Source organism: Patella vulgata, chromosome 5 (assembly GCF_932274485.2).
Source record: "Patella vulgata chromosome 5, xgPatVulg1.2, whole genome shotgun sequence".
NCBI classification, from domain to species: domain Eukaryota; kingdom Metazoa; phylum Mollusca; class Gastropoda; family Patellidae; genus Patella; species Patella vulgata.
In genome coordinates this window covers 64642639-64659091 of record NC_065883.2, presented here as the reverse complement: position 1 = coordinate 64659091, position 16453 = coordinate 64642639, and the positions used below count along the sequence as shown (strand labels likewise).

At 34.9% G+C, this 16453-nt stretch overlaps 1 protein-coding gene across 1 annotated transcript; it reads left to right on the top strand.

The window, feature by feature from the left end:
- The first annotated feature begins 149 nt into the window (after positions 1-149).
- Positions 150-13122, top strand: LOC126820911 (T-complex protein 1 subunit delta). The gene is made up of 14 exons (XM_050549085.2): positions 150-407; positions 2082-2134; positions 2282-2371; positions 2851-2959; positions 4374-4516; positions 4847-4968; positions 5271-5406; positions 5881-6020; positions 6278-6374; positions 6687-6794; positions 7157-7287; positions 8298-8532; positions 12105-12218; positions 12966-13122. Exons 1-14 carry the CDS (start codon positions 305-307, stop codon positions 12981-12983), a joined length of 1599 nt encoding a protein of 532 aa, XP_050405042.1. The 5' UTR covers positions 150-304; the 3' UTR covers positions 12984-13122.
- The last annotated feature ends 3331 nt before the right edge of the window (positions 13123-16453 follow it).

Here is a 16453-nt window from a genome sequence, read left to right as displayed (position 1 = left end):
AACGGGTGACCTTTTTTTATTGGAATAATTGATAAAAGTTTATAATTAAGTCGTTGAATCTTTTTCTAAATATTTCTGTTAATAACAGATGATGTTATAAGAAAAGGCTTCGCGATAGGTCAAAAGACCATCTCTCGGAACTTCGAGATTTCGGCAATGGGCGCAGCCATATTGGATTCTTCCAGAACCGTCTGCAAGCGTGACTAAAATCAACAAATCCAATCCGAGGAAAATCGGCTTGAATCCTTCATATTCAAGCATAATTTATTCTCCTCTGCTGCAGCTGAATCAATTTTAGAACAGTATGGCACCACCAAAAGGGCAAAAAGCGACTGGGAAACGGTCAGAATACCAGGATAAAGATAAACCATCGCAGATTCGATTCAGTAATATCACCGCTGCAAAAGGTAAGAATATCAAAAAGTATGTACCATAGGTTTTTCGTGACCGAGGTTGAGAAGACCGTTGGCATTGCTGTAACAATCATCTAGATTTAGCATACTAAAGTTGACTTCTGTTCAGCTTGGAAAGGCTAATGAAAGGTGTTAATCCAGATAAGTATCCAATGTAAACAATGAATTATTCATTCATTCCACATAACCTCAGTAAACCTGTCAGCGGGTTTATTCATCTCACACTGTCACAGCGGACTTAAAACTTGGATGTCAAATTGAGTCATTATGGTTTTTTTGCATCATCAGTCGAACATTAGTGAATAAACTGTAAAATAACAATTATGATTAATAGAAAGAATTAATATGTGACACTAACAGTAACAGGCCTGAGTATAGAAATGGTTCCACTACTGATGTCTTAACTTTATAACTGCCTTACTCCAGCCACAGTAGTGGCTCGTCCTACAGGAGTTCCTTTGCGCAAGTTTTTTAGTGAAATCACTATAAAAATGTTACTGGCCTATAGCTCCCTTAATTTACACATAAACTGACCCAAAACAGTACTGCACCTAGCTTAACATATAATAAATCAATTCCTATTGAAATAAAGATGAAGCCTTACCGCATAATTATATGATTTGATGAAACCCAACTGCTACGCGAAATTTCAACCGGCTGGTGTCATGGCGGCTTGTGTAATACGTCATTACAAGAAACATCGCTATGCAAATGTAGAATGCATAACCATAAAGAAAAATTGTTCGGTAACTATTTTAGTGGTCCAGTCTTCAATATTTGTCATAGAATTACTTATTCCAATACAAACTGTAATGATATGTGTTGACAATTGTGCGTTTGAACCTATTTGAACTTGCGTAAGGATTCTTAGACTGTATCAGTTGTAACGTTAAACACACAGTTTAACGTTACTAGCCTGAGTAGAGCGAAGCTGATGATTAGTGATTATTGTCAAATATAAAACCTTCATAATTAATTTTCTCAAGTGATACAAAAAATGTTAAATAATTTAGTTTTTCCAAATTGATTTTTATTGAGATCTAAATTGTATACATTAATTTTGTTTTTAAAAAAAGAACAAAAAAGTGAGAATTATTTTCATTGACGTCAAAAATATGTGATGTCAATGATTAGACGCGTCATAGAAATAGTTCTATGAGGCGCGTAATCTCGCTTGGGCGAGATTTGGTAAGTTGACATGCGCGTTGCATGTGGGTGACAATTTCAGTTATGCTCCTGTGTTACCGGAGAAGAGCTTTGCTCAAGCATTGCGCTTTGCTCGATTCTTTAGAGCTTCGCTCTATATTAGAATAAGCATGAATGTGACCAGAATTGTAAATACAGAAGAAAGAAAAATTGTCATCTAGTATAGTTACTATTCACCAACCTGTGAAAATGCCCTGCTTTGTGCATATTACAAGTACGATGGCACAAGTACTAGACAGATTAGACTAGCAGTAAAACTCGAATGTCCAGTACTTGCGATATCTGTATTGACTACATGTATGTACAGGGAACAGACATGACTGGCCCTGGTAATGTTTACTGTCCTGCCATCAAATGGAAGTGACTCCAGACTATTTGAGGTGATTTAGAATGCATATCTTACAATTTTTATTATGTGATTGACACTGCCTATAAATTGTACAGTTTGTTAATCTTTTGTAGCTGTTGCCGATGCTATCAGAACAAGTCTTGGCCCCCGGGGTATGGATAAAATGGTAAGTATCAGTACATTTTATCTTTAACTCAATGGAAACCATAGGGTTGTTCTAGTGAGTGAATATTTTGAATAAAATATTACGATATTTTCAAAATTATTTGACTGACATTTAGATATTCTAACTTATAATATTATTTTTAAACAGATCCAGGCAGCCAATGGGGATGTTACTATTACTAACGATGGTGCTACAATTCTTAAAGAAATGCAAGTTTTACATCCAGCAGCAAAGATGGTAAATTAGATCAAAATGTTAGACCTGTCTTGATTTTTTTGCCAGGAATGTATATTTGTAAGCCCACTCTACAACCAATATTTAAAATTCATATGTACATTAGTGAGACAACGAAGTCTCTATCTCATAGAGCTTCTGGAGTTATTGCCCTTGATCACATTGCAGAATTATCATGACAAAAATTATCATCTGTTCAACTTGAAAGTTTTATGCTTTGTAAATCTGTTGATTGTGATAGAATGTTTTTTTTGTTTTGGTTTTTTTTTTGCATTGTTTTAACTTTCTTTTAAAAATCATCATTCTTGACAGCTATCAGTTACTGAAATTACAGATTTCCTGTGCCAGTTAATGAAGAATTGTGCGAGTGAGATAAACTAAATATCAAGTATAAACTAAAAGAAAAGTTATGTTGATTCATTTAAAGAAAGAAAATTTTGATCATGAAATTTATATATATTTGAATATTTTTTCCATTTTAGCTTGTGGAGGTATCGAAAGCTCAAGATGTAGAGGCTGGTGATGGTACAACATCAGTTACTGTTTTAGCTGGTAGTCTACTAGATTCCAGTTCAAAATTATTATCCAAAGGTATCATACTCTATAATTTACATGTGACTTAATTAATGACAGATATTTTTAAAATTAATATTAATGGCTTCCCATATTTTGAGAAAGTTGTGTACACAAAATAAAACAGACCAGTTAAAGTTAATTTTCAAAAATTTGATAGTCCTACCTTTTAGTGAGTCCTTACTTAACCCTTTCAATGCTAGACGTAAATCCACTGCCTGTGCTAGACCCTTTTTGGAGGAAAAAAGGGTGTTTGGAACTGAATGCCAAACAGTACTTATGGAAGCTTTTATGAAAAATCTTTTTGTCTGTTGGGATGGGCATGAGGTTGGGCTAAGAGGAAAAAATAGAATTTTGGAAATTTGCATAATAATGTAGTCACGTGATGTCATGACGGCCATTTTGGATCTCATTTCTCACTAAAGCTAACCCGAAAACAAATTTTTCTCCATGAAAAACTTATGAGATATTGTTTTTTTCACTGGATTTTGATAAAGATATATAAAATGAACAAAAATATCAATAGCAGCCATGAGCAATGCCACCACGAACACACGCATCACGTCTCCCGCTGCCAGGACCACGTGCGGATTGCAATACCTTGTTTTCACTTTCACATTCATTTTCATCCCCAAGTCCCATATCATTATCAATATAGTCAGTCAATAGTACACGTTCGGGACTCGGGAATTGCCTACGTCTTTTACGATCCAGCAGGCCAGCATTATTATCAACATTAGAATTATTGTCAGAATCTACTGCAGACACGGGTCTATCGTGTTCACATTGGGCTTGTTCATCATGCACGGGAGACATAGCCATACATGTAGGCGGAATGTCACGCAACAAATCACACACTTAATAATACCATTACCAATCACTGTCCTGACTACTATCATTATCAAGTAACTGGAAACGAATTATGTGTATCACCCGCCTCGAAATTATCCAGCAAGACGTCATTCACGACCTCGTCGAGAGTGCATCGTCTACGTTGTCACTATGCACTCCGCCATTTTACGGTTTGCAGCTTTGAAACATGGAAATATGTTCTAGTGTATAGAAAATACAATAGATGGCACTTGCAGCTACAGTGCTAATTTTAGCGAGGGCTTTACTGAGTACACAGTAATACTGGGTACGCGCATTTTAACGACATTTTATAATACCCGGTACTACCGGGTAGACGCATTGAAAGGGTTAAAGCTGAATATAAGGAATTATGGTACATTTCCTGATTTATAAAATAAACTCTTCAAGAAAATACAGCACTGTAGAATAGATTTGGACTCGGAATCGGCTTGCTTGTTCAAGGATTTTAGGTCTTTTCCGCAGTGTTAGAAAATAAAACCAAAGGCTTAAGATTTCTACCTGTTTTGAAACAGTTTCCATTATATCTAATTCTTATTTGTTAATACATTTTTTGTTACAGGCATGCATCCAACTACTATATCAGAATCTTTCCAGAAAGCATCTTTGAAGGCTGTAGAAATTTTGGAAACTATGGTTACTCCCCTTGAATTGTCAGATCGAGAATCCCTTCTAAAAAGTGCTTCAACTTCCTTGAATTCTAAAGTAAGCAAGATTTACATGTCAAAGAATTTAATAATGCACATAACATTTCTACAAAAATAAATTCTTTATTAAAGATATTTTTCAACGGAATATTATTGTTAAATGTGGGGTTTTGAGTGATAGGTTTGTCTGTAGTGTTGATCTTTTGTTTGTCAACAATGTTATCAGTTAGGACCCATTATTGTATTTGGTCCAGGAGTGAGGTGGCCTTGTCTATTGGGTTTTAAAGAACCCTATATTATATGCTTGCAAGATTATGAATTAAATATTAATCAATACCATTTCCAAAATATCTGGTTATTAAATTGCCAACTGTATATGTGATTGTAGGTTGTTTCTCAGAATTCCAACATCCTGTCACCTATTGCTGTAGATGCTGTATTAAAGGTTATTAACCCTGCTACAGCTGACAATGTAGATCTCAAAGATATCAAAATAGTTAAAAAATTGGGGTATGTATATTGGAAATTTGTTTAGATTATTTTGATTCCCCATGTTGAATTTTTAGTGAAATCAGAAATTGTAGGTATTTAATAAAAGTGGATCCGAATTTCAAATATGACATATGGAAAGTGTATCTCGCCACATGTGACATAAAAATCTGGGTGCTGTGTGAAATTGATAGTGGACATAAAAGGTTCCTTTGAATCTGTGAAATATCTCACTTACATTTATTAGGATGACAAGTAATTCGTTGGTATGTTCCATTCTTTTTATAAACATGTATTTAAAACTCTATAAATTTTATTAACAGAGGTACAGTTGAAGATACAGAATTAATTGATGGTCTAGTCTTCAACCAGAAACTATCCTCATCTGGGGGACCAAGTAAAATAGAAAAGGCTAAAATAGGACTTATTCAGTTCTGTGTATCGGCTCCCAAAACAGATGTAAGTACATTCCCTGAAACTAACAATTATTACTGAGAATTTTTATATAGCACCAATTTCATCAAATGTCCTCAAGGCATACATATATTCTTGATGCAAAAAGCACACAATGGTGAAGTAAAATGTAACATTCAAGTGAAGTAATAGATGGTCTTCTAAACATTAGATAAACAAAATCTCATTCATATGACCACTCTTTTACAAAGTTAAAGCCTGACACCTGGAAACGGATCAATGTTCAAGCCACAGTCCTTTCAAACCACAACCGGTTGAACAGTCTCAAATAGTTTAGTCATTCAAAGCATGGCCATTCATTGCATTACCACAACATATTTAGAAGAAAAATAGCACTAGTCCCATACCTGTGATGTTATTTGGTTTGATCTATTCGGTAAAAGTTGTTTTCTTCTGATCTTAAACAGGAAGTTTACAATTATTTTTATACAGTATATGTAATTATTTTATTTGTGTTAGATGGAGAATCAAGTTATTGTATCAGACTATACCCAGATGGATCGAGTCTTAAAAGAAGAAAGAAATTATATTCTGAATATTATTAAACAAGTTAAAAAGGCTGGTTGCACTGTTCTACTTATTCAGAAATCTATACTCAGGTTGGTCCTCTTATATAAAACAAAAAAAAAAGGTCATGTTCTGCTTAAAATACACTTCTTCTTTAATTTGAGTCAAACACGTTTCTCGGTTTCATTGGATTTTATGTTTTTTCCGTTTCATGGGAGGTCTGTTTAATAATTTAAATATATAACCGTTGTCGACACAGTGCAAAATTTTTCTGCTCAGACTAAGCCAAAATAAGCAATTTGATTGATAGAGATTGTAGAATGTTCACATTTGTTGTATCTAATTGTAGAGATGCCGTTAGTGATTTAGCTTTACATTTCCTGGCTAAGATGAAGATTATGGTTGTAAAAGATATTGAAAGAGAAGATATTGAGTTTGTTTGCAAGGTAAATACAGAGAACTAAACAAGTTGTACTATGGTTTCTAACCAAAAGAAATTCCAGAATATAGTTGGTATACATCCAATAAATAATATTAATGCCTAATTGAAGAAATATGACTCGTTTTACATGGGTTTTTTCTAACTTAAAGGAATTCAGAATATGATTGGGTTTATTAACATCCAATACTTATTGTAATGCCTAATTGAGAGGAAGAATTTTAGAGTGTGAATGATCTGAATAATAAACTGGATTAGAACTGTTCAATAGAAAGTAATACTTTGAATACTAATAGTTGATAACATATTTTATTTTCAGACATTAGGTTGTCGACCTATTGCATCATTAGATCATTTTATACCAGAGAATATGGGTACAGCTGATCTAGTAGAGGAAGTAGCTGTTGGAACTGATAAAATTGTTAAAGTAAGTTCTAAATTGGAAAAAAAAAACAAAACAAGAAAACATTGCCGGTCTCAAAATATACTGCATATGGATTAAGTGTGCTTAGATATTGTTTACCTGCCCATTTCTGAATACGATAGAATTGAGTCTTCAGTCCGAAGTATGTGATTTTAGTTATTCTGCTGTCTATATGAAACTTGTTGTGTGCCACTTGTTAATCCGATTGAAGCTGAGAAATTATCTACTGTTGATATTTTGATTGTGTATTTCGTAATCAGTTGAGTATATTTTAACATGGACTAAGCTGTAGAAGATTTTATAGCTTTCAAAAAGTTCCAACGAAGCACCAAGGCTGTATCTTATAATATATGGATTTATTACAGATAACTGGTATAGCCAATCCTGGTAAAACTGTAACAGTTCTTATTAGAGGATCTAATAAACTAGTTTTAGAAGAAGCTGATAGATCATTACATGATGCTCTCTGTGTAATCAGATGTCTCGTCAAAAAGAAGTAAGCATTATGTTTAATATTTTGTCAAATGTCCTATTTGTTTGGAAAATACCTGTCTTCGGTAGCCCGTTCGGACAGTAGGACGTTAAGCCCCATTTCATTTCTTTGTTTGGAAAATTGAGTCATAACTAGACTAGTTGGATGTGTGATCTTAGTCTTAGCAGATATCATTCAACAAATTAGTCAAAATCAGTTACATGAGGTGGTTACAGTCACCTGGGCTGTAATAATGCAATAACTATTAGACTTTCCTCAAACCAATGATGCCCATTTCTTCTGTCAAGTCATAAATTCATAAATGCCAAGAACAAGCTTTGCAAAGAAATTTATTTGCAACTTTAGTCCCGAAATTACTAATGGATATTAAGCCCCATCTCTCTCTCTCTCTGTTTGAAACTTAAAGATACAATATGGGAGATCTGATAAAGAGCTGGTAGTTCTCACTATAATAGTTAAAAACTAGATAATGTAAATGGAATTTCAGTCAAATTGATCCACTCTGAACCGAGAATTTAGCATTTGAATTTTGGGCCTAGCCTCGATCATCATTACTTAAGTCGGTACGATAAAATACATAGTCTTGATTATCCATTTCTTGATTTCATCATGAATGAGCAGAGAGCAGCAGATCGGATCCTAATCCAGTAAATATTGCAGTCTAGTTATGACATCGAGATTTGATTATGGTCTGAATAAGTTAATGTCTAATTAATAATTTAGGCCTAAAGAAAATACCTGCAATAGGCAGATTTAGCTCTTGCATAATGCAGGTTTAAGTAAATGGTGGGAAATATTTGAAATGCTTTAAAGTGTCATGGTGGTCTGTGATTCAAAACAAATAGCAATCTGGCTTGATAGACATTAATTGGGATGCTGTTAGGAAGATGTAGCCTTTTGAATAATTGTGTAATGCAAATACTCGACTAAAGGCCTACTGATCTTCTGTATAAAGCACACAATATTTAGAAGAACTCTAAGACCCTAATTTGAAATATTTCATTTTTTTTCAGGGCATTGATTGCTGGTGGTGGGGCTCCAGAAATTGAACTGTCCCTTAGATTAATGGAATTTTCTAACACTCTGGCTGGTATTGAACAGTACTGTTTCCGAGCTTTTGCAGAAGCTTTAGAAGTTATTCCGTACACATTGGCTGAGAATGCAGGATTAAACCCAATTGCAACAGTAACAGAATTAAGAAATAGACACGCAAAGGGTGAAATAACAGCAGGAATAAATGTTAGAAAGGTAAAATATACATAGAGATCTGTGAAGACTAGATTGTTCTTTATGATGAAATAATTCATTGACCTGTTCTGAATCATATCAGTCCATGTGGAATAATGTTCCTGAAAGAATACTAGTCATTTACTCATTTTTGTCCCACCTTTCAAAAAAGGCGGGACACTTTTCTAATGAGTTTGTCCATTTGTCTGTCTGTCCGTCAAACTTTTGGGGACACATAGACTCTGTTTCTAAATTAGGTAGAATGTTAAAACATGGTTTAGAGATGTTCCTGAGCTGAATATCTTGACTGAGTTAGATGATTAGCATTTTTTTCTGGTGTGTTTGATCAGTTATAACCAGTTGGCTTGCTGGGTGCTTCATAAAAGATAAAATAAAAAAAAAGTAATTAATGTGTGTCATCTATTTATTTTGTCTATCAGCCTCACCTTTTGCTTGTTTGCTAAATGATGGAATAGCTTTTGTCTGTGTTAGTGCAGGTGTTAGAATTTTTGTTATCTTCACTTCATTCACCTTTGAAAGAGTATGATGTGCAAAGTTCTGTTAACTTCTATAGAGTTATCTCTCTTTATCTGTTGGCAGTAACATGTGAGGGGGGTTATATAAGACTTCACTTTTTTATTGACCAAAATTGAATATTCTCTGAATTACTTTGAGGTAGGTTCTAAAGCATTGTCATGGTCAAGTTTTTCGTCTTAACCTTTTCCCTTATTTTGTTTTTATCAGAGCATTTTCAGAATCTCCCAGCGTGAATAATTTGACAGAGATCCCACCAAATAATTAACATATCAAACCCTATGGAAATCAACATTTTGTTTCTCATTTAAAAAAATGTACTGTGCATTAGAAATAATCAGATTTAATTGAAACCAAAAGGTGTGTGTAATCCATTATGCATAACTGTGAAACTATGACTGGAATATGTTAGATTGTTCTTTATGATGAAATAATTCATTGACCTGTTCTGAAAATATCAGTCCATGTGGAATAATGTTCCTGAAAGAATAACATTATCTAGTCAATTTGAAACTGGTTAAAAGTTGCTTTTCATTTTGTGAAATTGTCAAAATCATCAAGATATGAATCTTTTTGACAGTCATCTCAACAATATATTCAAATTGATCCAAATAAAATATGCCTTGTTTGCATTTTCATTCAAATATCAAATTTCTCACTGCTTGATACATGCTAAATATGTATTCAGATTGTTTAATTAAAACAAAATCGAAATACAAACACTAGAATATCTCCCTACTTGGATCCAACCTTATTTAAACTATACAGGTCACAATTCAATGGAATACAATACAGGTCACAATTCTATGGAATACAATTACTGCTTATTACTGAGCGATGTTTCAACTAGGCTTCTCTAGTCATTATCAAGCAATGATAAAATATGAAAATATAACAAGACAATATATACATGTACACAACAATACTTATTTAAGGCCACACAAAATAAATGTCTTGTTTCTCGGGCAACTGACAGCTGAAACTGTAGGGAGGGAGGGCGGTTTCTTTTTTTTTTTTTACTCATTGATGGTGCAAAATAAAATTTGGCTATTGCTGAAAATTGTTGGGGCGGGAGGGCGGTCTTTCTTTTTTTTTTTTTTAAATGAGAAAGTCATTACTAGTTTACGTTTTTGCTTTCCGTTATATTCAACTTTATTGTACATACTTAAAACATAAACCCAAAATCAAGTCTACTAAAACACTGAGACTGAACACTGACTGAAAGGAAAATAATTTTCCATATTTAATTCACATAATTGAAATTGGTTTAAAATAAAATTCCATACGACTATGTAATAGCCCTCCATAAAGACAACAATATTTTTAAAAACTAAGCCTCTTTCACCAGGTGTATCATAAATAATAATCATGGTAAACAGTATTTAAAACTAAATCTAGTATCGCCGGTTTATTTATAATTATTTACCGAATTCCAACCAATGCATGTCACACCGTGTCATCGGTATTGGAGATTGCCGGAAATACTGTTTCTTGGGATATTCGGTGTGTTTCTCAGGATATTCGGTGTTCTATCCGGTGTTTATATTGAATGACTATTTAAATCTAACTAACAACTGGTCAGTAAAACCATCAAATCGGTAATCCAATTATTATTTTCCGGATTATCGAAACTACCGTAAATGTGCTAATAATGACCCAGATTCTAAGGTATGCATTATGACGACTATCGTCATCGTATCGTATTCTTAGCTATAATTAATTAACCTGTTCTACGGTTCATTATTTTATCAATAGGATTTTCCAAACAAGGACCGACTGAAGCCGGCAATAATGAGCCGATTACGATCGAATGATTGAAATATTGTCGCCAATGACTTTTAACACGAATCAAATTCTAGTTTATCAGGGGAGGTAATTAATATCACGTGATACAAAATGGAGGTTCTTTCGATATCAATAAAAAAGGCAAATCTGCCAAACTTCGCCATTGTTCGGATAAAAATAACAGCATGTTCATCTGAATCAGTTTTAATACATTTGAATAGATATACATGTATGGCGGATGTAGGTACATGCGGGATATTTTTTTTACGACTTGCTTGTCGATGTGCGGGCGGGCGTTACATATTTATTTTTTTTCATCAAGACTAATAAATAGACTGCACGCGCAACCAATTTTGCGTGCGGGCGGTGCCCGAGAAACAAGTTATTTTATTTGTGTTGCCTAATGCTGACCAACCAGAGATACCCCTTCTAATTAAAACTAGGTCCATGATTAAACTTTAAAAATATTGTAGTTTGCAAGGGATTCCTTTTACGTTAAATGATGCATCAAGATTAAAGAATTATATTGCTCATTTGAAGTAATCAAATTTGATTGAAGTCTGAAGATTTGTGTAATCCATTTTTGTGTGTTGTGTAACTATGAAACAATGACTAGAATATATTAGAATTATTCTTTATAATGAAATAATTGATTGACCTGTTCTGGAATATACTAGATTATTCTTTATGATGAAATAATTCATTGACCTGTTCTGAATCATATCAGTCCATGTGGAATAATGTTCCTGAAAGAATACTAGTCATTTACTCATTTTTGTCCCTCCACCCTTCAAAAAAGGCGGGACACTTTTCTAATGAGTTTGTCCATTTGTCTGTCTGTCCGTCAAACTTTTGGGGACACATAGATTCTGTTTCTAAATTAGGTAGAATGTTAAAACATTGCATAATATCTAGTCATGGTTTTAAAACTGCCGTCTTCATTAGCCCAGTAGGAGCAGAACAGTAGGATGTTGAACTCCATTTCATTTCGTTCTAAGACTGGGTAAAAGTTACTTCAATTTCTATGAATTTATCTGAATCCCGCAAATAAAGAACATCTTAGTCACATTAATAAGATATTTAAATTGATCTAAATGAAATATTTTCATGCTTCTAAATAAGGATACTTGTCTCAATGTCGTGATTTTAGAATAAAGCTAGTAATTGTGTCCCATTACTAATAGCATTACAAATTGTGTTCTGTTAATTTTGTCATTTTTTTTGTTGGTATCACCTGATGTGGAGTGTATTTATTTCAAGTTTTTGTATTTCAGGGTGCTATAACAAATATTCTAGAAGAAAATGTTGTTCAACCCTTGTTAGTTTCTACTAGTGCTATATCATTAGCTGCAGAATGTACTCGATGTATTCTTAAAATAGATGACATGGTAAGTAGTATACCTCCATTTCCCCCATGCCTCCTCCCTTCTCCCCTCTTATGTGGGATATCACTATTTTTTGTAGCCAGAGAAATCACAAACTTGTTTATCATTTTCCTTCATGGTTAGGCATCTAATATTTTTTTTATAATATCTGTGGGTCACGTGTGAAATAAATGTGATAACCCTGACAAATGGGTTAACCATGTGATCTTTTAAACATGTGTCAATGAGTTTTGAAGTGGTATGGTTTCTATCCCAAGGTTGTACAAGTAGATGAAGTAAAACTGCACCATAAGTTAGTGCCAAAACCTAAATGACCTAGTTTGGGTTGAGTGAAGGTTAAACTCTCACAAACCATATGAATTATTTAATTATCATTATCTCCAACCTCGTGGGTTTTCTCCGGGTCCTCCAGTTTCCTCCCACTGCTAAAGACCCCTAAGCGCAAGCGAATTATTGAAATAAAATTAAACTGTATGTTAGTTCCGGAATGACCTCATTTGTGTCGAGTGGATGTTAAACCCCATTTCTCTCTCTCTCTCTTAATTATCATTATCAGTATATAAAAAAGGCCTTTGATTTGATTGGAATATATTGTGTGTGAAATTAGTAATCTGTTTATATGGTACACCCAACGGAAGTGTCTATGACAGAATGACAGTCCCACACTTCAGTGTAACAGTGTGGAGGCAGGTTGACCCTAGTTACTGTATGAGCGATGTATAATATTATTCTATATTATATTTTTTTCAGGTGAATACAACTCGATGAAGACCTCATCATAATAATTGTATACATTTAAACTATATCATTGTACAGTCTCATCTTTATTGTGATAATTAAATATAGTGCTTTTTCTACTTCAATCCTACCGAGCATATTGCATCAATAAATTATTTACAAAAAGGAATTGTTTAATATTTTTTCAAAAAATATATGTAGGAAGCCATCTTTCCTCTTCACATGAGCTACATGGGGACAGAACTCTGCTTGATAGTTGAGTATCGGAAGAAAACCGAACAGCAGTACAGAATTTGAAGTACCATGACCTGAATATAGTTACCTCAGTTTAACAGATAAATGGACCGTGACATGCGAATAGCTCTTTGAACTGGGTGGGTAATACAAAGCGGTGTATAGAATTTGATAATTGATTTACAGTTATTATTGAATCACATTTTCTTAGTCAGTGCAAGTGGGTCTAGATCTAGCTGCAGATTATTTTTTAGATGCAAGTTTTGAAATTTTGCGGTGGTCTCAAATTGTAATATATTCAACATTTAAATGGCCAAGAATCAAATGATGATGATGAATAAGGAAATTATTAGTTTGATTTATTTGTATATAGTTTGGTTTTGTAAAATGAAAATCTTTCTACATAACGTATATTAAGTCTGTGTGGGATATGATCCTATTCAGTTTTGTGTCAACAACAAAGATCAAAAGTTAAATCATTGGCATTTAGTAATTGAATTGGAATATACAGGTCACATTTCTGTTGACTAAAATTACTTGGCAATATTTCGACTAGGCTTCTAAGTTCTAAAACAAAGATCAAGTCCAGAAAGAGTCTAAACAGTTTGTTTCCGTTTTCTACCTCCAATGACCTGGGTGATCCTTTTATTTTTTAATTGTGTGCAAAAAGAGCCCCTTTCCATTGAAACATTCTAGACTTTTATATAAGGTTCATAAACTTTGGGGGATCACGGTGGCTAAGTGGGTAAGGCGCTGGCTCGCTAGCCTGGAGGTCGGGTGTTCGATCCCTGCATTGGCCGAGAAAGTTCATCTCGATTTTCCGGCGTGGTTTCCCCTTGTCAGTGATGCAGGACGGAGGGCCTGACAAGGACAGCTGTCTAGTCATTTGGATGAGACGAAAAACCGAGGTCCTGTGTACACATTGGCATGCACGTAAAAGATCCCTTGACAGTTGGAATTCGATATAAGAGTAGGCCGTAGTGCCGCTGTCCGGGCAAAATTTCCCTCATAGCACACTGTATGGCGTATGCCCGTCTTCATTAGCCCACTTTGGAGCAAAACAGTAGGACGTTAAACCCCATTTCATTTCATAAACTTTGAGATTATTAAAACTGATTGGTTTCTGGTATGAAAAACTGGTTTCTATAAAGGGAGACAAATCTATTTTGACTGAAGCCACTACTCAATTTGATGACCGTGGGTCTTAAACATCGGCAGGTTCCGGTACTCTAGCCTCAACTGTATGACGGCAAGTGATATGTACCTACACCTATACAGTTGCGATGTGGCTACCGGTTTACTTATTGCCAAACTTGCTGCTTTTAGAAAGAAGTTCTCAAAATTGCTTCGTTCGAAGAGTGAAGAATTTTTATTTCAAAGTTATCCTGGTTTAAAGAAAATCGGATAAACTTGAAAGAAAAACGGCTTCAGACTTTGAAAGCTTTGTATGATAAACCATTGTTCAACGGCGTCGTCCACATTTTCATGTGGACTTGTATTGTCGTCGCCCCTGTCCGTCCGTATGTCCGCCCGAACGTTCACACTTACTTTGTAGACACTCTACAGGTCACAATTTTTATCCGATTTTAACGAAAGGGACAAAATGGTCTAAAAGTATATAATATTCAGGTTGTGGGACCTCTTGAAGTCAGAATTTTTATTCGATTTCGATGAAATTTGAAGTGTGTGTTTATATCACAAAGATCTTGGTTCATTTCATAATCACGCATACCGAAAAGTAACTTCCTGGTTTATGGCCCCTGATTGTTCGAAAAGTCGCGTTTTTAGCTTGTATTCAATTTTAAAAACCGTTTAAATATATAACCGTTACACCTAGTGTATTTTGGGTTCAAATGTCGTAAAAATCCGACCGAAAATGTCGGACAAAATGCCCGCTCCTTGTACGTAAATAGTCTAAAAGTATGTAATACCAAGGTTGTGGACCCTCTAGAAGTCACAATTTTTATTTATATTACAAAGATCTTGGTTCCACTCGGTAATCACGTATATCGGAAAGTAACTTCCTGGATTATGGCCCCCTGATTGTTTGAAAAAATCACGTTTTTAGCTTGTGGACCCTCTAGAAATCACAATTTGTATTTTATTTTAAAAAACGTTTAAATATATCACCGTTACACCTCAGTGAAGGTTTGGTTCAAATTTCGTAAAAAATACCGCCAGAAAATACCAGACAAAATAGCCGCTCCGTGTACGCAAATAGTCTAAACGAATGTAATACCAAGGTTGTGGACCCTCAATAAGTCACAATTTTTATCTGATTTTGATGAAACTTGTAATGTGTTTACTCAGGCCCAGTGGCGGCGCCAGCCGTCGGTGAATGGAGGGGCAAAGCTGGAGCAAAGTCCAAGGTTAAGGGGGCAAAGGCACGACCTTCAACTAGGGGTAAGGGGCCCCCAGAAAATTTTGAAAAACAGGTTGCCGGAAATGCAGCCTGGCAGTATTTCAGGCACTGATCGATGAGGTAAAGTGTCAAACGAACGGACTTGTGAATCACGACGAAGCCCACTCACGAGCGTCAAAGTAGGGAGTCCTCCCCCAGAAAATTTTGAAATGCCGGAAATGCTGTCACAGTATTCTCTCAGGCCCCGATCGTCGAGATAAATAGATCTGACCAGATACCGTCCGTCGCCTGATCACTAGTTTATCCGGCTAGAGAACAAAATGTCAAACGAACGGACTTGCGAACCTCAACGAATTCCCCTTGTGAGCGCCAAAGTAGCGAGTCCATTGGCGACCTCGCCAAGAAAATTTTGAAAAATAGACTGTCGGAAATGCTCTACAACATGCAAGTTTATGACTGAGTGGGGATGTGGGATTTATTCACCGTAGAAGGTATTGATTACCGAAACGTATCACAAATACTTTTTTTTATTTTCTAAAATTATTGGGGGGGGGGGGCAAACAGAGGGCAGACCAGATTAATTGGGGGGCAAATGCCCCCCCCCCCCCCTGGCGACGCCACTGGCCGTCCTGCTTCGCATTAGATCGCACCTTTTGTGGGCCATTATTGTATGTTAACTTCGGATAGTATATAGGCTACCATAGAATTATGCCCGGCGTTCGATAATATTCGTTAAAACGGATTTTTTTTTTTTTTTTTTATATCAAAATACTAAAACATCACGTTCGTTTATTTGTTACATGTATATTTGTTGTATTGTATTAATGTCATTTTTATAATTGTATGCTGCTCACTGTTGCAATAAATTTACTTACTTATTACTTTAAAGTCCTAACCTCTAACC

Bases quoted from the DNA above. Each gene is read 5' to 3' on its own strand.
- LOC126820911 (XM_050549085.2), top strand. From the start codon at position 305: ATGGCACCACCAAAAGGGCAAAAAGCGACTGGGAAACGGTCAGAATAC. The intron at 2,135-2,281 runs GTAAGTATCAGT...ATTTTTAAACAG, and splicing joins CCCGGGGTATGGATAAAATG to ATCCAGGCAGCCAATGGGGA. The intron at 6,375-6,686 runs GTAAATACAGAG...TTTTATTTTCAG, and splicing joins ATATTGAGTTTGTTTGCAAG to ACATTAGGTTGTCGACCTAT.